This window comes from Strix uralensis, chromosome 10, assembly GCF_047716275.1.
Source record: "Strix uralensis isolate ZFMK-TIS-50842 chromosome 10, bStrUra1, whole genome shotgun sequence".
In the NCBI taxonomy this organism is placed as follows: domain Eukaryota; kingdom Metazoa; phylum Chordata; class Aves; order Strigiformes; family Strigidae; genus Strix; species Strix uralensis.
The window spans coordinates 14,557,026-14,584,817 of record NC_133981.1 but is presented as its reverse complement, the minus strand read 5'-3'; the positions used below and the strand labels follow the sequence as shown (position 1 = coordinate 14,584,817).

The window sequence follows — 27,792 nt, the reverse complement described above, 5'->3', positions numbered from 1 at the left end:
CGCTATCATATTACAACCATGATGCATCATCAAACTACAACACCACTCCGTCACATCAGGTCTTTCTGGTCACCTACGGGGTACAGCTTCATCAAGTCAGACTAAGCAGCAGTCTCTACAAGCTGCTCAACCTCTTTGCTTACACAGGAGAGGGGAAAAGCAAACAAATAGACCACACCCATCATCCAAGTGACATAACTTCCAAAGAAAAAAAAAATAATTAAAAACCCTTTATTTTCTTTTACAAAAATACATATTTGCAGTCATGTGATAGTTATCATAGTAGTTACCAGTTTACATGGTTTTAAGAAACTATACAGTGCTCCAGGTTAAATATTTAAGATGATTTAGTATAAGAACAGCCACTTACTAACTTCTGGATCAGAAATGCTATTCATCAGGGTGTGCAAAAAAAAAAAAATAATCGCAAGTTAGAAATTAATGCTGAAGTGGTGTAGTTTAAGTAACATAATGAGACATTAAACTTCTGGTCATGAGTAATTGTATACAAACCATAACAGTATTAAAATACATTATTTTCATAAAAATACCATTGTGACACTTTATATCTAAATAAGACATTTTTAGAAAGATGGTATGAAATATTTATCATAAAAAGCATATTCTTATAACAGGATTATGTTGTAAGTTTTTAAAAATTCTATCCAAGCACTTAAAAGCAGAAGTTTTTTTTATAACTGTGATTCACTTGTCATATAAAAGCATATGCCGTGTGTACACTGTAGCATTAAGTTTATTCTACTTGAAATTCAAAGTACAACACTGCATGTGGAGCAGCCGAGTTCTTATATACCACTGAAACTTGTTCAAGAAGATAAACATCACATTCTTGTTGCTTAATACGCAAGAGGAAATTACTCTTTATGCATGTCTGCTATATGCATATACTGAGAATAATTTCATGCTACAATCTTTTCTTGCCACAGTTTGACCTTTCCATAGGCTTTTTTCAGCTGAAGACAACATCATCTTCCTCCAGCCCCATCACCTCCTCAAACACCCTACTGGTATAAGTAAAAAAATATAAAGTAAAAAAAATAATTATAACCGGAGCTAACTGCCATCATCTCCAACTGAAACAGATTGTGTATCAGCTAACTCTACTGAAATCACTGATTTTAAAATCCATATTAGAACACCAATGTGTTTATTTCCTGTGATGAATACTGCATGCTTACATTTACAGTAGTGATCCACTTTAAATCCTGAATGTCAGTAGTTTAAAACCACCAATTAGTATACCATTACTTTATATTTAAGGCATGTGAGTAAGAGCACCCTAATTAACTGACATTGAATGGAAGAGACTTCTCTTCAGGAAATTTTTGTCAGCTGCCTTCTCTTCTTTAAAGATGCTAAATTTATATGGTTTTGGAAAGATGGTAAGAAGGACAAAGGAAGAAAGTTAGGAACTGATCTGATTATTTCAGCTGTCCCTGAAACACTTTTGAAAGCAATGATTTAACAGTAAAATGCCTCAATTATAATGTATTCTGACCATGTCACATAATGTCAGTTGGACTTATCACTAGAAGAAAACTAAAAGAAAAATAAGAAAAGCAATCAGATACTACATCAACAGGACAGTACAGGATCAATATTGCTTACCCCTGAGTTAACAGGATTGGGTATAGCAGCACCAATTGGAAAACATTCTGCAATGCCAGCACTGCACTGTGGTCCCATACCGTGTTATAGTTTCATATGCCCATAGATTTATTTTTTTTAAGAGCACTTATTTCAAACATCATTAGACACTGGAATTCCTTTAGTTGCATTGGTATTTAAGTGGAAAAAACAGTGAAAATAGTATAGTGGGCTATACTATTAGTACAATCCATTTGTAGTGTTAATATACTGTTTAGAGCTGTGTTCCCAACTTGGTAAGCCACTGTCTTCTGTGAAACTACATTTGCCTTTTTGTTTTCTGCACAAAAAAAGCCCAGTAGAAATCATGTTGTACCAGTTTTGAGCAATATGTCCTGTAAGTCATCTGGAAGTGCTAGTATAATATCATTGATGTGTGTTTCCAGCTTTTTCAGTGTGTCAGTTTTCACAGGAAGATGTTCTCTGGCAGCCTGCAACTGCAAAGGTACAATAAAATACGATTTCTACTAAAATATGCAAGTAAAAAATGCAACACATTATTGAATCTGGAAAATGAATTCCTCATTTGCCAATTGAATAGGAATTTGGACAATAGCAGGTTTCCTCAATAACCACACAACAGCATGAGCTAACACTGATCTGGACTTTCAGTAATTACAAGAGAGTTTGGTTTTCTTTTTCACCGAGGATTCAGCCTTTCTACCCCTCAGGTCAGTCACAAAGTTCCAACTAATTTTTAAAAAACCAAGATCAGTGCAATGCTTCCAACATAGCTGGACGATGCTGGGAAGCTAGCTAACTCTTCAGTCATAGCTGAAATGAACTGGTTTTGTTTTAAAAATCTGAATGATTGAAAGAATATTTTCATTTATGTACTTGTAAACACAACTATATAATACTTTCATCTAGTTAAGTCACGCAAATTTGAGCCATGTTCAATTCAGTTACTTACCAGTTTATTCTTTAACTTTAAGACAAGATCCACCGTTTCTACTTCAGTATGCTTCTGACTCCAGAAAACCAAGTTCTAAAAGAATAAGATTAAGCATTGAAATATTTAGGGCAACATATATCATTTTCAGAAGTAATATTAATTTAACACCTACTGTTTATAATGGGTCTTCTTTTCCTTACTCTCATGCCATTTACTAAACTCATTTTACTCATGTACTGTCTCTACTGTGAACCGCAAAATCTGCTTTATTTGCATGTTTGCCCAGGACTTAACATAACAGGAGACTAACACACAAACGCAATACAGACAAATACAAAAAAAATTTTTAAAAAAATGCCAAACAGACTTAGTTTCAAAAATAGCATCTACAATGCAAAATGGCAGTGAATGTTTACCAAATCAGACCTGCCAGCACAATGAAATATTAAAATAGTGCCAGGCAACACTTCTTGTTTCTAGGGCATTAAAGGAGATTGCATAGTTGATAACTATTAAAATATACTCATTAAGTGCATTTTCTTATGGAGGTTGTGTTCCTCTACCCCTTTCCTATTCACTTAAAGACATTTGCTCATGTACAGAAAGATGTTAACACTTGGATCAAAAGAAAAAGCTAATAAGGAGCAGAATCAGTAATAAATTTGTGACACATTTCCTTTTCTTTGCAATAAGCTAGTGACAGATATAGTTGGATAGATTCTAGGTGACGTAATGACCTAGCTATTGCCCTGCAAATTATCTGGGCTGCTCTATTTGAACAATTTATCTGGGTTGCTACAACATGCTGTTTGGGAATTGACAAGGCAAGGAATAAAAATCAATGGCTTTTTTAAAATAACTAGTGCAATTTTTTGTTTGGTTTAAACCTGTGGTGTTGACTTACTTTTTTTTGTTCTTCCTATTCCCTCTTTAGCTGTACCATCTCTTCTCCTCTTGTGATACCTTTATCAGTTGTTTGGACTCAAATTACACTGATACTCACTTCAGCTTACAACACAAGATCATTTATGTGGCATTTTGTTATATAGCAATAAACAGATTTCACTTCTCAGCTTCCAATTACTATGGATCAGTTGTAGGCTTATTTCCTATCCATATCTAATCAGTTGTCGATTTTCTATGGTACTCCCTGAGTATACCTTCAAAGCTACAAACTATATCACAACTAAAACTGTGTTGTCAAATGAAATGCCAAGGAAGGAAGCTGAATGAAATAACGTTATCAAATAAGAGAAAAAAAATATTTTTTGGGGTGTGTCTTATTCAATTTCAAAATACACAACAAAAAAGTACTAAAGATACATTTTACCAACAACAGTTGTTATAACAAGTTCTCTTTTGCTATTAGTTCTAGCTTTTAATTGGTTAACAAAATCATGTTTTGCTAGATCAGACTTAACAAAATTGTCAGCATTTTTATGTTCAACCAATGAAAACAGCAGGAATAAAACTGACTTGAGGAAGAATATGTTTTTATTACAAGATGATAAGTATAATCATAAGCACACATTTTTCTAACCTCATTACAGAGTGCTTCTAAATGAAGGGCCTCCAACTTCTGTGTCATTTCTTTCTGCCGGCTCCTAAACCAACCATCGAAGTTTGGTGATTTTAAAAAATGCCTGGTAAAACACCAAAGCAAAATACATTTTGTGTTTTAATTACAATTTTGATAAAACTGTTTTCTATGTCATCAAATGTAAAGTAATTATGTTTGAGGTTGAAGAAGATATTAGGACCCTTTCTCTGTTTACTTTCAAAAAAATGTTATATTCTTAAGTGGAGTATAACAGGTGCTTCTATTAATCAAGACAAAGATTGAGAAAATGATGTAAAGAAAAGGTGTCTGAAATACAGTAAAGATCAGTAATTTTGTCAGGAAAAGAGCAAACCTCAGTTCATAATATCCTCATTTTTATCTTTGTGTTTGATTGGAAGGAGAAATCAAGTTAGAACCAGAAATAAACCTACAAATACTGGTATACAGAGACCTGTACTGTTAGTAGCATCTTATGAAAACCATTAACAGGTTACAGAGAAACAGATTTAAGTGAGTAAAGTATACTAAGCACTATCAATTCCTATTAAAGCATATATTTTAGAAGTAAGTCTTATTCAAATCAATACTGGTAAGTCTGCTCAGGAAAAGAGCATTCATATTACTGATCTGTCTTCATTTATATAATTTAATTTTTTATGCTGATGAAAGAAATGACCTGTAAAGTCCTATCCAGTCTCCTTTTAAACCTGATGTGAGCTGTGGTCCTGCTTTTTCCAGTGTCTTCATGAAGTCATCTTGGCTAAACTGCCTAAGCTGTGGTGGACTCTATGGAAAGAAAAAATATCATTAGCATGCCATAACTGTTTTCTCTAATCACCAATTTCCAGCCCATTTGAATTGTATTTCCTTACCTTCCATGGTGATATGCACTTTTGCAAAGGCATTAGGCTTGCCACGTAACGTTCCTAGGGAAAGGAAAAAGAAACGTTGTTTGTATAACCAGTATTAAAGATATACAGTCCACGTGTATGTTTACTTATCACTTGTGACCACAGCATTTTCTCTTCTAAGTATTGGTATAGGGTGGGGTCATGCATATTTACCACATGAGAGCATAAGGAGCTTATCTAATACCATTTGTATTTCCCAACTACAGAACTTTATGTCAGCAAGGTTCAAGAAGGACAGGAGGGAAAGGAGGAGAGGAAACAAACATATACATGGAATATATATATCCTGAACTCCAGCCACTAACAAATAATCTCTCTTTCTTTGGTGATAGACCACAGGTACATCCGTATCATCGGTGATTCCAAACAGTAATCCCCCTTTGTATCAAGTATTTGGAAGTGACTTTCAGAGTCCCTCATACAAATATTAAATATAGAACCTACAAAACGCTGTATCAGCTGTGAGCATCTCTGCAGTAGCAATTCTTGGCAAAGGCATAGCTAGAGCCCCCGCAGGCTATCTACTGTATGAGTAGTGGAGACATTTCTCAGCAAGGCCACTGCTGAAGCTTAAGGTCTGATGACAGGACGCAGCTCCGCCTTGCCAATTCACACAAGCACATCGATAAAGCTGCTATACATTTTGAACGTGTTTGTACACGAATGGCCACACATTTTGATCTGCCAGCATAATCAGCTTTGATAACATTATGAAAAGTCTAGTTCTATCTTTTGAAGAAACAGATGACCTCCCCATATACTTCTCTTGTGGCAGAGAATGCAAAGGGTTATGTTACCCTGTAAACTAAGATATGTGACAGAAAACATACTAAGTTTTTCATTTGAAGTGAAAGTTTGAGCAAAAGAGGGGAGGAATGCCAGGGAAGGGTTTTAGGTTCACCTTACATGTCCACCCTGTCTCAAAAGAACAGGAGAGAAGGACAAGTTTTGAGGAAAAACTCCTCTAATCATTAACACTGAAAGACAAATGAGTTTCTAGGGATGTTCCAGTTCTTGCAGACAGAAATTGGACCTGATCATGCATGCTCTAAAATGATGAAAAGTTCAGGTCATCCACAGAGTATTCAGGGAGCTCAGAATGGGACAGCTGATATGTAAACATCCTATGCCTGAGGTAGCACTTCCCAATTTTAACCACTTGTCCAGAAATGACTTAACTTCGCCCAGAACTTTTTGGGTTGGTGAAGTCCATCATTACTCGGACTTCATACCTCCAAATGCTAGGTAAGAGTGTATGAGAACTATTTATCATTATCCTCATGTACAAGTTAGAAAGCAAATCCAGTAGCCCCTGCTACATGGTATTGGCCATTAGCATTTCCTGACAGGAAACGAGGCAGAGGTAAAGCTGAGTTTCATATTAATCCTTTTGCCAGTTCTAGACACTCTGCATCTAACTATAGAGACATTGCCCTTTTCTCAAAAATCTCTTGTAACTTTTGTTTATACTTGACATAGGTGTCAGATTTGAAAATCCTGCAAATACTACAGTAATCTGAGGAAACAGCTGCCTTGAGGCCATAAAACAACTGCCCAGGGAGGTCTGAATGCTGAAATTTGTCTACTGCAGGTAATCCAATGGCAAAAACCTTCCAAAATCCACAAAAAAAAAAGAAAACCAGAACAAAACCCAAACGGTCTACCTTTGGAGAAACACATTGTTCTCTGAAAATCAGATAGAATATAGGTAAAAATGGAGTTGCAAAGATAAGTGAGTCTGCAAAGAAGTAAGAGAAGTAAATTAATTGCCTGGAGGACAAGCACTGAAATGCTCTGCCTGGACAAGGCAGATGAAAGGAACCGAGATGTGCTAGATACAGTTTCTCATGCCATGCATAACAGCAGTGAGTGCATAAATATGACCAGAAAAGGGAAAACTTCTCTAAACTTTAATGATTTGCATGGAAAAGCACTACCACTAGAAGACAGAATAAATATTTAAGGAAAAAAAATAAGCCAGTCTAATTTACCAGTGGAATTGGTTGATCTTTCACATAATAATCAAAAATTACCTTGTAGTATCCACTCAGCTATCACAGCAAATACTAATTTGTATACACTTAAGAGCTCTTCTCATTACAAAGCACCTCCTTCCAACTCTACCTTTGCAATACTGACATTTCTCAAGGTCAAGGGAAACACCCTGACATTTAAAAGGGAAAACCAAACAAACTTCAACAGTGGACAGGGGTTCCAAGTGTTGAGGAAGGATTAAAGAAATTTCCTTCTTATTCCATGTTAAAATATAGCACACAGAGTTTTGCTTTGCACAAATGCTACACAATAAATTGCAAGTAAACATCTGAAAATGCTGTCTAGCAACACATGCAAAGAAGCATTCCTTTTTGAGATGTGAACATTTTATCTAGGTATGCGTTTCATTTCTGACATTAAGCTACGGCCTTCATAATTTTTATGCTAATTAAAGAATTGTAAGACTATAGTATTTTAGAAAAGTCAAGACCTAGCTTAATGGCTAATTTCTGTAGCTCAAATATTATTCACAGAATCACAAAATGGTTCAGGTTGGAAGGGACATCTGGAGGTCATCTGGTCCAACTCCGCTCCTTTCCCCACTGTTCAGTCATACCTGCAGGCTCCCCAGGACTACGCCCAGACAGTTTTTCTAATATCTTCAAGGATGGAGACTCCACAATCTCTCTGGGCAACCTGCGTGCCAGTGCTCAGTCATCCTCACAGTAAAGAAGTGTTTCCTGACGGCTGACAGACTCTCCTGTGTTTCAATTTGTGCCCATTGCCTCTCATTCCATCACTGGGCACCACTGAAAGGAGCCTGGATCCATCTTCTTTATATCCTCCCTTCAGATTTACATACATTGACGAGATCCCCCCAAACCTTCTCTTCCCTAGGCCAAACAGTCCCAGCTCTGTCAGCCTTTCCTCATATATGAAAGACGCCCCAGTCCCTCAATCACTTTAGTGGCCCCTCACTGGTTTCTCCAGTACTTCCATCTCTCTCTGGCACCGGGGAGCCCAGAACTGGACATGATACTCCAGGAGTGGCCTCACCAGTGCTGAACAGAGGGGAAGGATCACTTCCCTCAACCTGCTGGCAACACCCCTCCTAATGCAGCCCAGAACACTGTTGGCCTTCTGTGCTTCAAGGGCACATCACTGGCTGATGTTCAACTTCATGTCTATTAGGACCCCCAGATCGTTTTCTGCACAGCTGCCTTCCAGCCTGGTGCCTCCCAGTACATACCGCTGCATCGGTTTATTCCTCCCCAGGTGCAGGACTGCACTTCTCTTTGCTGAGCTGCATGAGGTTCCTGTCAGCCCATTTCTCCAGCCTGCTGAGGTCCCTCTGAAGAGCAGCATGACCCTCTGGTGTATCAGCTGCTCTTCCCAGTTTTGCACCATTAGCAAACTTGCTGAGGCTACACACTGCCCAATCATTCAGATCAGTAACGAAGATGCGGAACAGTACTGGACCCAGTGTTGACCCCAGGGGTACACTGCTAGTTACTGGACTTATTCAGTCAGGCTAATGCCAAAAAAGCTACTCCATATTACATATGTAAAAAACCCATTAGTCTAAGAACTCACTAATGGAATAATGAAACTTTCTGTCAATTCCAAAAAATATCGCCGAAGAATCACACTCTGTGCTTCTGTAGGTCGTTTCTGTTGCACACCCTTAAAAAAAGAAATAAAATACCACAATAAGTCTGTTACCTCAAAGTATGTAAGTAGCTATGGGGGTTTTTTTAATGAATATTTATTCCAGTGTTTCTGTATTCATTTGCCATAAGCCTACACGTAGCACCCCCTTCCCTGAACCATGAAAGCCATACCGTCAAGTCCTTTTGCACAGATATTCATCCCTTCAATTGCTGATTTTTTATTTTCATGTAAAGAAATTAAAGGGGAAAAAAAATTCTATAAACAAACTTGTGCAAATCAGTTAAAGTTTGGAAACTGATTCTTACACAGGAGATTTCTAGACCAAAGGGTCTAGACCGGGATGGCAGAGGGTAGAAAACCTGAAACAGATGAACGGATCATCACTTCAATTCTCTAGATTCTTGAGCTACATTCTTCAGTTCTACCATTCACGTTACTAACAAATCAGCAGCCCTTCTACAGTGAAGATGTATATCTATCTATGGAGTTATGAACTGGGGCAAAGGAATCAGAATTCAGCTTCACTTCAGTTACGTAGACAGAGCTCAGCCTTAAATGAAAACACTGTACGACAGTACACAAAACAATTTCCATTAAGAAGAGATTTGCAGTATTACCTTTTGTAACTGTTTAACGATTTCTTCATCTTTGTTCAAGTATGGCTTGTAAGAGGTATAAACACCTAAAGAAAAAAAGCAGCATATAGCCAAAGGAAAAATGGGGTATGATTTTTAAAATTAAAATACTGTTAACTGAACTGTGAAGCAACTTATTACCAGGTTTGGAGTCCAAAGTTTTTAGGTTCTTCAGTTTTTTCACTTTCACCTGCTTTGGAACTTCACCTGGCAAAACATTTAAAGGAACCTTACTTGAAATCTCCCTCTCTATTATTAGATACTACAGTTATGTGCTATACATTTCACTGATTTTTAGAAACAGATACTTTCATTTAGAAGACGGTCTAATATTGTAAGAAGCATTCGAAACATCAACAAGCATCCAACTATGTCCAGAAACATCCAGTAAGCATGAACAACAGCATACAGGCTTTTCATTTTATAAGGGTTCCCTGTTGAAAAGAAAAAAACCCAACAAAACCAAACCAAAACAATGAAAAGATGACCTTCTGAATCAAAGCAGCCAAAGAAAAAAACTGACTATAAAGCAGTGAATGACTGTTTCATTAACTTCAAATTTTGTTCCTTCTTCCTTTGTTCCCCTTAGGGTAAATGTTTTCAAGAAAAAATCTTTAGTACCTTGGCCAAAATAAAAACTGTACACAAGAAATTAAAACAGTAGTCGTGGATTAAGTGTCGTAAGAAAATTAATTTAAGTCTCCTTTTCCTTAGGCCAAGCTAAGTTTTTTCGGTTTGTTTTTCAAATATACCCTTCTCCAGCCAGAAGACCCTAAGCCCTGTTAACAGTCTTGCAGCCCCAGCAGAACCTTCCTCTTGAATCTAGTTGGATGCTCGACTTCAGAAAATAGTATAAACTGCTATTGAAGCTGCAGAATGAGGAAACAAGGGGAAAAACACCCCAGCACCCCCAAAAAACACCCCAAACCACAAGCCCTCTCTTTGTCCCTAAAAAAATAAAATTTAATTTTTTAAAGGCAGGTCAGACAGATATATCTTCAGAACTTCCTGACAAAGCATTTCACATAGCTGCATCAAAACTTGTAGAATTTCATGCTTAAAACTGTGTATCAAATTTGAAGGCAACCTGTATATATGCCTTTGCATATGTTTAATAGTTTAAATAAGATTCTATTTTCCAAACGTTAACAACGCAGCAGCTAGCTAACTCCTCCCCACAGCCCCGCAAACCCCCACAGGTATTCTGAAGCATGGACAGGCATGATATGTTAAGTAAAGCAAAACCTTGCCTAATTATATTGAACACAGTACACAATCCTTAATTAACTCGGTGTATTTAGAAATTGAATGTAACTTATTCTACAAAAATGAATTCCATGGTGTATTATCCTAACTGGATATTTATGCATTCCTGCTTTCAGAACAGAACAGTGAACCTGTCACAGCAAACAGCTACATTCAGGAATTTCATATAATAATTAGAGTACTGCTGTACTTTATTACAGGCTAGCACTGACATGTTATTCAAAGATTACATTAAAACTCTACTCAATCATGTAAGGAAATCATCCAACTTGAACAATTAATAGTTACTGGAATATTGCTAGATTAGAAATATATTATCAAAATACTGTCTACAAACAACTTGTTATATTATTCTAACATTCAAATTTAGCTTTCACATAGGCCTTATTATCTGTGCACTTGCTGTGACTGATTTACTACATTCTACTCACCCTAAAATTAATATCAGTAATAAATAATGTTTCACATTTTAATAATTTATTGGTAGAAATACAAAAACAGGGTTATGTGAAAGGTAAAACATTATTACTAACGAGCATTACCACCTTTTGCATTTAATATACTAGATTTGGCAGTACAAGACATACAGTACTCAAGAGCCTAATTTCACTTGACAGATTTACATCCATGAGGATCTGGTTAGTATTAAACTAGATCACACATGTTTGTAAATAAATAAGCACACAGTTAGATCTTGTCACACAGGATTGTAGAAAATATTTGTACTTTACCTGGAAGTTTAATATCTCCAATTCGGATAATGTGAGGCCAGTGCTGAAGTGTTTTAGCAAAAAAAGGATTTGTCACCCCTAGAATGACAGATGGTCTAGAAAAATAATAAAAGTGTTTAAAATATGACAGTAAGAGGTTCTGTCTTTATGAATACAAAAGGTCAACTTTAATTGCTAACTTGAAATTATTTTCCTTTTGTATTTAAGAGTTACATTTTAAGTTGCATGTAAGAGCACAGTATGTTTATCAAAGTTATTATGTTTTAGAAGATAGCAAGACAGATGTATCTTAGAATCCAAATGGTAGTGGAGAATAAAAGTGACATCACCTGCTTAGACTCTTGGCTAAATTCTGCCCGTTTGCAATGAGAACAGGCTATTATCTGAATTATTATATGATTATTTTTCTTTAATGAGCAGGAATCTGACCCATATTTGAAAAACAAATTGCTACTTTTCAAGGTTTGATTATAACAAACGCCCAGTTCTTGGACGTGCACATCAATGTGACTGCTATTCGCATAAGACTTCTCAGTAGAGCTACTGCTCAGATGACATGATTAAGACACACGTAATATCCTACTTCCTTTTCAACACTTTAACGTCCTTTGTCAAAAAGCAGTTATCAAGTACAAGCACATTAATAGCATTGTGCCCAAGCTCACTAACTATCAGATTTTTCTGTCTATTCTGTGCTTAGACTCTGCCTTCAAGGATGCATAGGGGCACCCAGAGAACAAGAGGCAGTAAGAGCATAGGGCTGCTGCTACAGCATAGGCCTGGACAATCTGGGATTTACAGCACTAATATGATGAAATATCAACGTATTTTTCAGTATAGTGCCTGCCATCCATTTTACAGCCAAACGTTAGCTAAGGAGAGAGTATAACTGCAAGTCTCATTGGAACTGCCATATTAAAAAGAGGTTATCATCACTTCTTCCCATTAAACATCCCAAATTTTAACCCCTCCCTTAAGTTTCCTGTATCTCAAGGCAAGGTGGGGAGCAAAACCAACAAGCAATCTTTCTTTAAATTTTTATTCAATTCTTCCAGCTATATCATGATGGCAACTGGGCATCAATTCCTGTGTGAACCTACAAACATTTCTGACTTTCATTCCTCCCTCCACTTGCTAATTATAACTATATATATATATATATATATATAAAACCTCATTAGGCATTCACAGACGGGACAAATATCACACAGCTCTGTAGCCTAGTATAATGTCTGGGCTATGGAAATAGCAATTTTCATCTCTGCATTCCATCTTATAGAATGAGCAGCACCAATTTCTCAGAAGTCTTTGCTTGCTTGTCACTGACTCAACCTTCACCAGAAAAATCACTTCTTCCTAGTCGTACTGCTGTTCAGGTATGCTCGCCTGAAAACATTTTATTCCAGGTATTATATATTCTTCCCCACTCATTTGAATTCAGTTTCATTATTTTTTGCTCTTTCTATAATCCTGTTAAAATTCATTTGCATTATTGATTTAAATTCCTTGTGATTTACAAATATTGTTCATGATTTTTCAGTGTTATCATACATGATTTACAATCTCTCTTCCAAAAGGGTAAAGACCAGTGTCCATAAAAAGGTCTCAACAGATTCCTTTGTTGGACTCTGAAAAATCAATTTATGACATTTTCTCTTATGTTCTTTCCATGGTCATGTAATAAGACTCAATCTAAGGAACAAACTGAGGCTCAAAAGAACCCAAACAGGCATTCTCCTTCTCCTTAGGAATGGAACAAGTCTAACCTAACTTCACTCAAGTATTAAATCTTCTCATGCCTATTTTGTGAGAACCAAAAAGCAAGTTTCACACAGAATTGGTCTGGACCAATGTACATAAATTGACATTCTTGTACTAACTGGAGAGTTAAAGACTCAGGGTTAAAGTCAAGTAAGGCTTCATTTATACACACGCACAAAAATAATAATTCTCCAAGTCAAGATAAAGTGGTAGTAAATCATGAGGAATCTTGTTTCACTGCTACTGGTGACATAACAGCAAGACTTGGTAAGCTACTTGGTCACTTTTAGGAGCCTTGATCTATCATATCTACCAGAACCAATTCTGATTTCAAACCACTGAAGTAATTTCTGAAAAGGCAGGATAAATCAGAACATCAAGATGAAAAATGGCCCCTTGCTCCCCTCTCACTAAAGATAATAAAATACACAGAATCTGCATCATCTGGATTCCTCCCCTTCTTAGAGCCACTGCTTTAAAAACCTAATTTCAATCTTCCCAATTTTTTTGTTTTCTGTAAGAAAGCCAGACCAATTCTAGCTCTATTTCAAATACTAACGCACATACTGAATAACCTTTCTATTTTGCTACAGAGGAACAGATGCAATTTTTAAACATGGGTTATTAAAGTTTAACTGAATTTTTCCTGGAATTATTTTTAGAAAGTAAATTACATACTGCATAACCATTCCCACGGAATACAATCTGAAACACAGTGCTTATGTTTGTATGTTTTCCCACTGCTGTATCTCTGGCAATACTTTCGTTGAGAGGAAAAATACAGTAAAAAAAACAATGAAACAAACAAAAAACCCAAACCAACAAACACTCCCTGTTCAGACATTAGAAAAAATTTATTTACAACATCGGTGAATCTAACACAGGCACTCCATTCCCAAATCAAACTGCATTTAAGTAACATATAACAAGAAATATTGGAGGTGTATGCTTTCAAAATAAAATTAGGATTTAAAAAAAAATAAAGAGAAAAGTGTGAAACTGCTTTAAGGACAAACAGAATTGTTTTTGTAGACTCATGCTCTTAAAAAAAGAATCTTAATTTCTACTAAATTTGTTAGAAAAATGTTGTAAATAATTCAAAGAGATATTTACTTTTTAAATTGTCTCAACTAGGACACAGACTGGATTAACTTTACGAAACAGCTGTATGGATGTTGAACTCTAGAAGTCACTTTGTTTATTAATTGCTTAAAAATAAAAACAACTACAGAACAATTTCCCAAGACTCTACTATGGAGCTGGTGTTGCACAGACAAACCCTTATAGAAAAGCAAAACTTACCTTGCTTCTATATTTGCAGTTTTACTTTTTCTACACACAAGTATTCTATCAAGTTCAAATGTAGTTTAATTATGACATTGTTTCATAACTTCTTTATCTTATCTAACTGGAAAGAAAACTTAAAACTGCTAATTACTGCACTCCGTAAGATAAATCTTATAAATAAGGAGTCTAAAAGTAATTCTCTAGTGATAGAAATTCAGAATAGTTAAGCAGTATCTTAAAACAAATTTATGGTTATGAGTGGTTTTGAGCAACACCTTCACAGCAAAGTTTGATCTACTTACGGTGCTTGTGTGCGAGTTGTATATTCTTTGAATTCACTGTCATGTATAGTAAAGTACGGCCTGAAATCACTGCAGTACTTCAGCGGTGAAATACAGCTGGAAGGTAGAAAGAAGAGAAGCTGCTTGTATGTGTACAGTGCAAAATTTCATTAAAGAAACAAGCAAATCTAAAATTTGTAATGCTTTGTTATATTCAGATCAAATGAAGTTGCACTCAACTGCAATCTACAATGACTCAGGTACTAGTTAGGAAGCTCCGCTACATTTACCTAACAAGTGCCAACACGGTTTCTGAAGATTCTGATGGTGATGGTGCCATCACGACAAGTGGTTCTCCTAGCAGTACTAGTTCCCAAAGCATCTGAATGTGAAAGAACACTGGACAGAAACACCTAAAACCAGATTGAGGTATTTTAATACACTTAATATAACCAGAAGAAATACGTATTTGATCATTAAATATTACTGCAAACTTCCTTTTTTATCTAGTTCTTAATCATTTGAAAAATATAAAATACTCTTGTAAAAACGCAACATTTCATGAACTTCCCCATTTATAGCAGTTTCAGCCTGAATGTTGTGTGAATTGCCTTTTAGCCAGCTTTACAGAGAAAGAATATTAAAAACAACACTGATAAATCTTAGCTTGCAAGCTATGAGATATGTGTCATGGAACCATCATAAATCTTTGACTTGTGGAAATTCACAACTAGGAATAAGTCAGTCCAAACTCCTACCTGAAAAGATCTACTTCATGAACAGTTGGTAAAGCCATGGAGATCTGAGCATCTGCCTAAAAGACATCGCAATGCTTGGTTTTTTAGTCATCAGAATACCTAGGTATTAAATGAAATAGTTTCCCTTAAATGCTTACAGACAGTAGATGGTATATACCCTAATTATTTACCACTACTGTACTACTGCAGTATGTACTACATTATCTCCACAAGTAACTATTTTTGTGTGCTAAAAGCAAGATTTCCCCCAACATACACACCACTTTCAGGCATGCAACTTTCATCCAGAAAAGATATAAAATACTGAAGCAGTTTTAAACAACAGTCTTGCAGTACAGGAAGGTACAGATTTGTTTTATATCCATGCTCTATGGCTAAAGATTTTTTTTATTAGGTTTTCATCCTCAAAAAAACGCTAGTTTAGTACAGTTTCACTGATTAAAAGGATGTTCAAGTTCAGTAATTTTGTCAGCCAATGATCTTCTTCCAGAAGCTGGACAACCCTCTTCTAAAGTACTTGGAGTTAATTGGGTTAGAATACCTCTAAGAAAGGACTCTAGTCTCCTCCACTCAAAGTTTCAAAGACTGTGGGGATTTTATTATCATCAAAGTATATAAGAATTTGCTACCAATCTTTTACAAACAAGGTTAAAGTAAAAGAATGAAAGCAGGTATTTATCTTTATCTTGGGGTCATATACAATAGAAGTATCTAATCTCTACCTGATGCATATTCTGTACTACTGGTGTCGTTCCAGGCTTGTCACGATATGTTGGAATCCGCAACTTTGAAAGAAAAAGAAAGATTTTTTTTTTTTTCCTGGTATTGAATTCAGCAGAGACTTAAAATGCTGACTTAGAGACAAGATTAACATTTAAAGAGGGTATACTACAGTATGATGCTTAATTTCCTCTACAGAACATGCACATAACAATGAATACGTAGCTGAAGACTACAAATCATTACTACAGGAATGAATATGCAATACTATGTAGTACTACATAGCAAATGGAGTATTAAAATATGAAAATTATACTTCAGTTAAAAAAGACTATTGATAACATTAGTCACAACTATTACAACAATTTCAAGAAAAATACATTTAAATGTTGGAGAGAATGATCTGAAATAAGGTTATGGGGTTTTAAGGTGGTACAGGATTACTTTTAGAAAAAACCCTCTCAAAAAACATCAGACATAATAGTGAGTATTAGGTAGAATTCAAATAGACTGAACAACATAAACATATTTTTCTGACCTCACAGTCTGCATCTCTAAGTCCTGAGTACTACAAATTTAGTCATACTGGAAGCTGGTGTGCACAAATGGATGTAACTTATACACAATTAAAACTGACTGCCCAAGCAGTGTAAAAAAACCAGGGATAATATCACAGATGACAGTAATTATGGCTTTACTCAGCTTAGGACCACAATTTCAACCCTCACGGATAAGAATTACTGATGAGATAAATGCCGGCAATACCCAAACAAGACATATCTGACACTTGTCATTATCATCCAGCATCCAGAACACCGTTTTATTAAATTTGTGCTTTCAGAACAGCTTCAGAAACTTCTTCCTCTCCCTGGTGATGTAGATGCATCTAGCCATAAACTTGAGAGTATCTGCTACGAATGTCTTCTGACTGCAACCCCTGGATCCATCAAATCCATTTAACTGCATTTCATATGGAGATGCTATGGCTCCCAGAGGACCAGTTCTTAGCCACCTTTTAATCTCCAAAGTTCCTCCCCCTGCACTAGATACTACTTCTTCAATAGCTTTCTTCAGAAGCATTTCACTTTCATTGAAAATTATCAACAGACCAAGAAATTAATTTCTGGTGCATAGGCCAAAAATGATTCTTACTTGTCAAACTTCAGGAACAAGAATTATTTTCATCAATATATTTAATTTGCTTGACTGGAACTTAATTCTCAGTATTTTGAAGTGTTACTTAATGTTTGATTTGACAAATATATTTAGCATTAAAGTCTCCTAGAATGCATATTCCAGAAGGATAATATAGACACTGCAATTTGTAGCTGTATTAAAACATTGCTTTTTTAATATCTACAAAAATTACATGTTAACCTATGCACCATAAACGATCCTCCCCTCCTCAACCCAATCAAGGAACCTAAGAAAAGATCTCCCAGACCTCCACTGAGTGGAGTATACATCTATTCCTGTTCTGAAGTACAAGACAATGAAAACAGGGCAGAGTACAGTGAGTGCCTATACAGTAAATGGAGGGGAAAACACCCTCAGAGAAAAATAAGTGCAGGAGTATTTACCTTCATTATAATACCCATAATAGGCAAATGCAGTATTTTCCCTGGAATTGGTGGTGGCCAACGATCAACATCGTTACAAACTTAAAGAAAAAAAAGGTATAATTTATAACTAGTTCATATATGCTCTAAACCATGACACTGTAATCACCTTTGTGCACATGGCAATTTGACATTAGTGGTGATAGCCCACAACAGTTCTACTTACGTCTTGATCACTCTAAACTCTAAAGAAAGTTTCACAGCCTTTTTGACATTCATGTATTATTTCATCAGAACTATAAAGTTTTTCCTTTAAAGAAAACAGTATCCTCGTCTTCCATTTTTGTAGCAACTAGACATGCAATTAGTTGAAGAAATGTTTTATGAGAAGCCATGAAACTACATATCAAGAAACTTTGAAAAGAACACAGACATTGATGTACATTAGCTACTGCAGAACAGATAAACACAAGTAGTTAGGGAAAAATCTAGCTTTCTAGTTTGGCTAGAAAGTTTTTCAGCATTTTGTTGTAAACAATTATGAATATCATTACTAACTCTAGTAGTCTCTGCAGAGCTTATTTTGTTCGTAATACAACCTGTCAAAAAAACTGTTCATCAACAGGTGATTAAAAAAATACAATTCCTTCATCAAGAATGATTTCCACAAATTGCTGCTCAAAGACATAAATATATAGTGCAGACACAGTACAAAGAACACAGCACTTCTAAGCAAAGACCAAGTAACTTTCCCATTTGGCCCTCTCTGGCTGCTAAAGTTCTACAGTAAGGCAGACGCACCTGATATCAATGCTTTTTCCCTTTGGTCACCAAAAAAACCCCAACCAAATTTAAAAAAACCCAAAACAAACAAACAAACAAAAAAACCCACACTAAAACCCATCATGCAAGATGACATTTCTACAGTTCCCTATCAGAATCCCCAAAGGACTCAATGTGTGAAGAGTGCAAAGTAAAGATTGGCATCAGCTCTTTGTGCTGAAGAGCTGGTCCTGAAACGTACAACAAAACCCTAAATGTTTTTTAGAGGGGATCTGCAACTCCCCCATGGAGGATCCAAAATTAGATTAGCTCTGTTCAATGATCTAGAAATCAAGCAAACCTGCTAACATTTCAACCCTCTACCATGCAAGAAGACAGAAACATAAACTAGAATGTGACAGTGTTGTTATTTCTCCAAAAGAAGTTTGTGGTACTATAAGAGCTCTTCCAAGACATAATAGTAACACTACCTGCTTCCAAGAAAGCTTCACTTTTTTCAAAATATTCTGGTGCTATTTGCTTAAGCATGGTGCGGAAGAGATGGACATAAGGTAGCTTGCTGATGAGGACCAGTGACTGAAATAAAGAGTAACAAAACAAAAACATAATTTTAAGTTAGCCCTTTCCCTCGGTTCTACTGCAGTTCTTCTGTTATCCTCAGAGAGTGTCAAGCATGAGTTTTCTCAGACATGCAAGCCAACCACACATTTGACTACAGGCAACTGCAAACAAACTCCTCCCAAAAGTTCCCAACTTTTTGTTTTTAAACACAAAAAAAAATTCTGCTCTAACAGAGCAGCTGGAACATAGCATAGCTGATGTAAAATTAGACCAATTTGCTATAAATCAACAATTAATTTAGTTGAGAAATACTCTTCCTGCTCCTCTGAGGTCACTGAAAAATTTTTAATTTCCAAATTAATATTTTCCTAAAAGAACAGAAATTACCTTCTGGAAATACCCTCTTTTTAATGATTTGTCTCGAACTTGTCTGAAATATACATAGCCATAGTAATATGCTGTATCTTTCTGCAAAAGAAAGGAAAGAATTCAATACAGCAACCTGATACTGTCCTTCTTTCTGAAGCACTTGATATGCACTTTAAAAGCTTATTTCCCTGCAAGCTCAAAAGTTGATTAGATACAATAAACTAGAAGGATTACTCTGTTTATTTGCATTATTTTTTTAATAAGCACTTCAAAGAGAAAACACCAGTATTTGGAAACAGCTGTGCTTTCTGGCTTTACTATTTTTATATCTACATTCTCCTGACACAACATGAAAGCAAAAAATAGAATGAACTTCCTGAGGAATAAATCAATGCTCATAATTTTGCAAAGTAGCACTAAAAAGATTTTAGCAGTTAAAAACCTTAAAGCCCTGACTTGAAAAAGATAAAAAATAGTCTTTCAATGTATTAGTTTTAGAAAACATTCTTGGAATATTAAGGAAGCATGTTCTTGCATTTCAAAGATAAAGCATCATCTTCATCCTTCCTACAGAGAGGAATTCAAGTATTTGACACAACCAGATCTAAACTGAGTTTGAGTCAGATTCCCACTAACATAGTTAAAGGCCTCAATATTCCATAAGGACATGCTGATAAGCTTTCTGGCCACCATCTCTTTTATGTAACTGCTCCATCTTCAAAAAATGAAGAGTGGAAACAGAAAGAGACACCTCAACTTTTTTTTTTTTTTTTTTTTAAGTTATAAAGCACTTCAGATTTCCAAAAAAGTAATGGCTTTCACAACTTGATCTACAGGTTTCTAGTCAGTGACAAAATAGGTCTGGTCTTCCATTTAATTGCTTACAGGCTAGAACCCATAGTAATAAAACTTAAAGAACAGTTAACAGAACTAATTATTAGTTAATTATTACGATAATGACATGCTATAGAAACCATTTACTGAGCTTTGTCTTCTAGGACATTCAATTCAGATCTCGTTTTTCAAGCATTAAATTTAAGCGTGAAGACCCATAAATTAACATTACCCAGAAGAAATTAACTTCATTTTTTCTTATTTCCAACCTTTAAGTAAACTGGTAGATCTCTATCCAATTGGTCCAGAAAACAACACAATGAGACTTTCCTTCCAGGAGACCGTCGAAATCTAAAACAAAACTGTGTGTCCCCAAGACAACCTACATAGGGGGAAAAGATAAACAACAAATAGACAGTAGTCTGAGTTTGAGCCTTGGTTAACATGAGGACTTGTCTACAGCCAAAGAGGTGTAATAGTTTTGATTCATTTATCTTGCACTGCTATTGTGACCATTTTTGTATTTATATTTTTATAAGTGAACAATTTGGCATCTTTGGCAACAATAAATACCCTACCTTCAAGAAGGAAAAAAAAGTCACTGCCTCACAGTGAGTTTATCAGACTGTCATGTCCTTAAACAGCTCTACTAATAGCTGTCCTCCTACTGCTCTTACACATTTTATTGGTTGGCCTGTATAGTTCTGATCATCTTAACCACATGACATTTCTCTGTTGAATGACTGCACTTAGTCTTTTTTTACCACCAAACAGTTCATACATAAGTCACACCGCAGGAGTGTATTATGCTGATCTCTTACAACTCCATGTGCAGGCCTAGGACTTAGTATTTTTGAAAGTCGCAAAACCAACTGCAGAAAACTATGTGAAACTGAGTACTCTCAAGAAGTGAAGCTTCCCTTCATTTGTATCAAAATTGATTTCTGAAAGAAAAACGTACATAAGTATATCGACCATCTGCAGTCTGAAAAAAAATTTGGGCTAATTTTGTATCAGATATCAAAGAAGCTTTCTCCAGGTGGAACATGAGAACTGCAGTATCAGAACTTGTATCACTGATACTCTTGTGGCTGTGCTGTTGCCATTACAAACATCTGCTGTTAAAACAGAAGCAGCTCCAAAAAACCTTTAGTTCAAGTAGAAGCTATATAAACTGAACAGAATGTGCTGCTCAAGGGAACAGTGGTAACGGGAACTGCTAGAACCTTAAGAACATGCAGGTACATTACTCGTTCTCGTAAACCTGTAAAAAAGAGTCCCTTTGGAACGCAGTGTTATTAACATAAACACACTCAATTGAAAGACAACCTCCTGAGCATTGCCAACCCATGGTAAGCAGACTGTCTTGACGCTTACAATGTAAACATTCATGTAGGTGACTATAAAGACCAATCTACTACTAAACTTACAGCTACTGTTATAGCAATAAGCTTCTGGCTGGCAGAGGACACTTGCTTCTTCATATTGGATCTAACTGCTTCATTAGCACTTTGCTCTTACAGCTCTTGGACATAACTTGCAAAGACCTCCAGAAAAAAAAACACGAAGTCACTACTGATCATCTGAACTTTTCACAGCCGTCCTGTCTTACATCAGCCAGTGCTGAGTGACTAAACAGTACTGCAGAGCTCCATTCTTCAGACTTAAAAGCTCAGTATCATTTTCTTCTCTTTCAGTCCCATACATATTGCTACAGCAACCACAGACAGCGCAAAGCCTCAGTCAAATTCACTGGCTGTGCAACTGGCAGTGTGGACTAATACCGGCATGTTCAGAGATGCAGGTCTGAGTCTTGGAACCCCTTGACATTGCAGCAGGAAACCCACAATGCACCAAGACAAAGCCAAAAGTAGTGAAATACTGTATGACGGGATAACCATCCAGTTCAAACAGGTAACTAAAGCAAGTACTTAGCAATATGGATCCAACCATAACAAGAAAAAACACAGCACATGCCAATAACACAGCACTAAATATTTGCTCCAAGGTTTCATAGCTAGTTCCCTTCATCCAAAGCAAAAACCCAAACTAATATAAAAAAGCTATACACAGAAGACCTAAAAGTAAATTACCCCTAATCATTAACATGTTGAAATATCATTCAGTATATGATGGCTTCTTATTTAACAAGCTCTTCCGGCATGTAGAATTTGACAGGATTGGTAAACATCTATTCTTTCTTCAACTGTCCATGCAGAAAAGACAAAAGCATTATTTTACAGATGACTCTATGAGGGAACATAGCTTGAAAACCCCAAAAAGTGTCATCTAGTACCTTATTAAATCCATTTTCCCCCCTAAATTCATAGCCACTAGAATTCCTAGAATATCTATTTGTAGTTGTAAAAGAAAAAAAAAAGCTGAATTAGTCTTTTGAAGCATGAAAACCTAGGAAAGACTGACCTCAAATTTAGCTGCAAGCGAAAAGCTTCCTTCACTGCTATATTACGCAAAGCTTTTCTTTTTATGTTACAGCCTACAACAAGAAAAATAAATTCTAACAGATAGCATACACTCCCAGCTAATTTCTAAAACGCAGGTTCTATGTAGGTAATCCCTCTACATCATTTGAAACTTCAGCCTACCAAGAACAATCACGAACCTAAAGGTTCTTAATATGGACATTCTAAAAAGCAAAAAGATGGGATTTTTCTTCCTGCTGATAAACCCTCCTTACATATACCTATTCTGCCTAAAATAACTTTACTACCACTCTTATTTGAAAAAAACCAAAAAACCCAAAAAATCTGCTTTTGTTCCTGACGTGTTATTTTGCACCTTCAACACATCTGAAGGTTGGACAGATTTATAACATTAATGAGAGTAATAAGAAGATACAGTTAACTCATCTTCTCTTTCAATAATAGAAAGCAGCTCCTCCTCTATTTACATACAGGCTATCAAGAACAGAGAAAATAGCTTAATTTTAATGACATTAAGACAAAGGGGAAAAATTAGCCAAGATATTTTGTAAAATTACGTAAGAAAGAGCTCTCACACATCCTAAAAGCACACACCTGCATCACCCCATACCAGAGTTGTTATGCTGCAGAGCAACCAACAGCACAAAGTAAGAGCAGTTATAGGGACAAGTCTGTTACTAAAGGTTTTGACTTCTGTAAAGAAATAAACGTGAAAGGAAGTGTCTGTACTTCTGCCATATCTTTTTTCCAGGTGGTCCAAGTCATCAGCCACATGCTTTCAATTTCTCTTTGGCAGCAGAACAGAAGTTTAGATTAAAGAATAATTTAGCAAGCAGGACCACACACAGCAACACAATCATCAAGAATAGAGAAGATATAAGATAGCCTTGGTTTTCCCTTCACAACTGTTCTTTCTAAATGCTTTTGAATTTAAGTCAGCTTCACTGTTATGAATTTAGAACACATACATTCACTCCTTTATGAGAAGAGGGTTCCATATCCCTTTCATTTGCTTTATCAAACTCTTCAAATCCTGTGCCTACACTCCTCTTTACAATGACAGTATTATTTTGTTTAAAAGCAAGATTAGCAAAGTATTCTGTAATGTCTGCATGTGTGTCATCTAGAAGGTCTTCCACATTCACAATCCCAATATTTCACTTACATAAAATAAAAAAGAATTCTCAGACCTTACTGCAATACAATTACAGTTTTATATTTAACCTTATTTGCAATTTTTCTGTACTGTAATATTAAGATATTCATATAAGTATTTAATCTAAAACCATTAATATATACTGTCAAATTTTATCTTTTTAATGTAACTTAGTCCAACAACAGACAACTACAGAGTGAAGGAAGCACTTACCTGAATTAGAATCTGGAAAAGACAAATAGCAAATATTGGTTTTCTAAAGGGTGGGGAAAAGAAAAGAGAGCCGTTATAGTTCCTGAAATTACTAAACTTAAAACAAATTATATACTTATACAGCAACCATGACTTACCTCTTTATCTGTGAGTTTTGAATGTGGAGGATATATTACCTACAGGAAAAGAGTATTATTTTATTTGAAATAAACTGGGTATAAGCAGTAAGCTTCTATTAAATATTTTTATGATACAACCCTCAAATACCTGCCTAGCTTTAGGCTATTTTCAACATTAAGCTAGTAATATTATGTCTCTGCTCTTAATTTTCATATGCTTTTAAGCTAACTTGATCATCCATCTTTACAAGGTATTTTGGATGCCAGTTGGGAGACCATACAGATACATTAAAAAATTCAGAGTACTTGAGATTTTTGGTGCAACAAGTCTCAAAGGAGACCAAGATTATATCCTTTAGATTTAACTTGTACATATGAAATGCAGTAGATGATTCCATAGAAAGCCAACATGTTACTGTCTGAAATCTCTTGCAATGGATAGTTAGGTGGGAATAATCAAAATTCAGTCACTAAAGACCCTCTACATTAATACTGACTCTTGGAGGATGAACATTGGCCCCAAATGAGAGCTGAGAACTGTGAAAGCTCAAGTAATACACTCACAAAGTCACGGCTTTTGTACTGACAGAAAAAAAAGTAAATTTATTTAATATGTTTTTACAATGCAAAAATCAAAACCAATGCAACACAATGTAAGATATGGAAGCACCATCATTTAAGAAAACCGGAATGTACAAAATCAGTGATCATGCAAGTGAGAATAGAATGTACAGGAAAGAGAACAAACCTGAGATACTTAAGTTTCAACGAAAAAGTTCCTGAAAAAAAAACCCCAAAACTACTGAAATGGGTGGTGAGCTTGTAAGCAAAGGAAATTAAACAGAAATTCAAAGATTATGTTCCAAAGAAGGTTTCATGGCTTCAGTAGATGGGAACTTCTCCAAGAAAAGAAGTTCAATGCAAGAACACTAACTTAGTCTAGTATCCTCCTGTCACCATACTGCCAACATCCAGTTACCTAATTTAATCTTGTTCAACAAAATGTAAGTAAATGCATTTCCTGATAATGTAACCCTATCCCACTCTATAGAAAACAACAAATATAACCACTGGTTGGTCTCTGACTAAGCAGGTTTTCTGTCCCCTGGCAACAAAGTCTCCATTTCTCTTTCCCTCAGTCTTCTATCCAATGATACTAATAGTACATTGCACAGCTGGACATAACTGAAGCTAAAAGGAGACATACGAGTGGAATACCTGCACACTGCACTTGGTAAACCTATCATCATCTTTTTTTAATCTCTTAACATTTTCCTATGCTATTTTATGCGAAGCGATACACTCAAATAGAACTCAGCAGCTGAATGATCCACATCTTGTCAGATGACTGGAGTAGACCAAACTTGAGTTCATATTCCTGTTCCTCACTTGTCAGTGTATCTTCCCAGAATTCTAATCGAAACTAAAAGTTAATTACTCTTCCTGCAGCAACGTAACTGAAAAAACTCAATCCTTAATTATGTAGACATTTTAAGTTTCATTTTACACATCCATTCAACTAAAATTGATGGGACTGTTAACAGGGTTGTTAGCATACTGGACAGAGGCTACTCTGTGCTTCCCTCAGCCACCGAGCACATTAGCTGCTTAAACCAACAGATTATGCAGAAATACTTGTCTTTGTTGTTAACAACACCTTACAACATCAAGCGAATACAACTTAGATAATTAGCACAGTATGATGGGTTTTTATCTGCATTTTTCTTGCAGCCAAGAAAGCATATCAATTATGTTTTAAATACTGTAATAGCTACCTTGGTTGAATTGTATATGCTAGCACCAATTTAACAACAACAAAAAAAGAAGACACTTTGCCCTACACACCACTGTTTGCTGCACAGTCATATGGTGAATATGGTAAACCAGGATGTGAAACTGATCCAAATGATAATTCTTCTTTTCAGTTTATTTTTCAGCCCCATCAGTTCCCCAGTGCAGTTCCATACGCAAGTTCATACATCTTTGCCTGTTGCTCAAAATGGCAAAGAGCAACGGGGAGTTAAAAAAAAACGCAGTTTATGGCAGCACCACTAACGCATCATCACAGTCTGACATTCATTTAATGGTGCAAGGAAAATGCTTCAAACGTTTAGAGATTTGCACACCTCAGCGATCTGGAGAAAACCTTAATTACGAAGACTACTTGCGTTCTCATTATTACTAAACTCCTTAACATCTAGATGCCATGGAAATTAGTGCTATTCGTACATAAAGAAAGATGATGCATTTAACACAAATCTTGGCACGAGATGAAAACCGTTCACGAAGGCACACTGACATGACAACCAGCATAATGAAAACAGTTGCTTGAAAATAATTAAACTCACCTCAGGCTCCGTGACAGCTGTCGCTGTTTTGCCCACAGAGCTCTCCCTCCCGCTCGCTCCGCCAGACTCGCTGCAGCGCGCTCCCTCCCGCAGCGGGATTTTGCACAATCACATTTCTCTCACAACGCCGCCGAGCTTCCCCCGCCGCCGGGCAACACCGGCACCAGAGGAAGTGCCCGATTCCGGCGGGGCCCCGCGGCGGAGCCGCCCGCCGCCGGAGGGAGCGGTGCCCACAAGCCCACCGAGGCGCGCCCCGCCGAAGCCCGGCGGCCACCGCGCGCCCGCCGCCTCACGTACCTCCACGGCCTGGCCCAGCTCCAGGTCGAAGCCCACCACACACACGCAGTGCAGCCAGGCCGAGAAACGGTCCCAGGGCAGCAGCGACAGGCACCGCTCCGGCCCATCCGGCTCCGCCAGCGCTGCCGCCGCCACCGCGTCCTCCCCGGCCTCGACGGCGCCGCTCGGGCTCCGCTCCCGCAGCGACATGGCGGTGCCGGCCCCGCGCCGCCCGGCCCCCGCCGCGGGGCGTCACGTGACCGCGGGGCCCCGCCCCCTCCCCGCTCCCTCGGGGAGCGGAGCCGCCCGAAGTGGGAGAGTCCACGCGGGCCCCAGCGGAGAGGGGCCGGGCAGCGCCGACCATCGCTGCGGGGCCGGGGGGGGGGTGGTGTATGCGCAGAGCTCCCCCCGCGGCCCGCAAGGGGCGGGGCGGGCGGATCCGCGGCCCTCGGCGCGCCCGCCCGCGGGGAAGCGCCGCTCGTCCCTCTGCCGCGCCCGCGCACTGCGCGCCCCGCGCAGGGACCGCCCGCGCCCGCTGCGGGCCCGAGCTGTGCAGGCAAGGGCCGGGGCGAGCGCTGAGGGAACACGCGACGCTCCTTTGCGGGGGCTTGGGACAGAGCTGCCTTGGCCTGGGGACCGGGTGAGCCCCTGCACCGGGGCTCCACGGGCCGCCAGCGCGGGGGCTGCAGCGGGCAGCACACCCCAGACAAGTCATCGCAGGTCTGTCCCCCTGCTCGGCCTCTCGGTGAGCAGCGTCTGCACAAGGGTATCGCTAAGGAATTAACTCGCATGTCCTACATCATGTCCTGCACAGCACCGAGCATCACCCAGGAGTCAAAGGGAAATATCCCACAGGCTGGGGGTTGGACAACTGGACCCTGCACGGGAAAGGGGAATAATAAAAGTGAAAGCATCCAAATCCCTTAAAACCTATTTTAGTGCCTTAGCCAAAAGCCAAGCTCTTTATTTAATAATGTAAGAGCTTTCAAA

At 37.4% G+C, this 27,792-nt stretch overlaps 1 protein-coding gene across 1 annotated transcript; it reads right to left on the bottom strand.

Annotated features, from left to right (window-relative positions):
• Nucleotides 1–217: 217 nt before the first annotated feature.
• On the bottom strand, nucleotides 218–27,027 carry DENND6A (DENN domain containing 6A). The gene is made up of 20 exons (XM_074879313.1): nucleotides 26,824–27,027; nucleotides 24,197–24,235; nucleotides 24,060–24,102; nucleotides 20,516–20,628; nucleotides 19,431–19,511; nucleotides 18,953–19,058; nucleotides 17,721–17,800; nucleotides 16,143–16,205; nucleotides 15,421–15,476; nucleotides 14,953–15,075; nucleotides 14,684–14,779; nucleotides 11,334–11,428; nucleotides 9,478–9,543; nucleotides 9,319–9,383; nucleotides 8,624–8,713; nucleotides 4,997–5,050; nucleotides 4,801–4,910; nucleotides 4,104–4,206; nucleotides 2,582–2,656; nucleotides 218–2,105 (listed from the first exon to the last, which is right to left on the bottom strand). The coding sequence occupies exons 1-20, from the start codon at nucleotides 27,010–27,012 to the stop codon at nucleotides 1,974–1,976; spliced, it is 1,779 nt and encodes a 592-aa protein (XP_074735414.1). The 5' UTR covers nucleotides 27,013–27,027; the 3' UTR covers nucleotides 218–1,973.
• Nucleotides 27,028–27,792: the final 765 nt, after the last annotated feature.

Excerpts from the sequence above, each read along its gene's own strand:
- DENND6A (XM_074879313.1), bottom strand. The coding sequence starts at position 27,012 with ATGTCGCTGCGGGAGCGGAGCCCGAGCGGCGCCGTCGAGGCCGGGGAG. Across the intron at positions 17,801-18,952 it reads TGAAGCTTTCTTGGAAGCAG|TTTGTAACGATGTTGATCGT; the intron begins GTAGTGTTACTA and ends TTTTTCTTTAAG. Across the intron at positions 9,384-9,477 it reads AACTTTGGACTCCAAACCTG|GTGTTTATACCTCTTACAAG; the intron begins GTAATAAGTTGC and ends TTTTTTCTTTAG.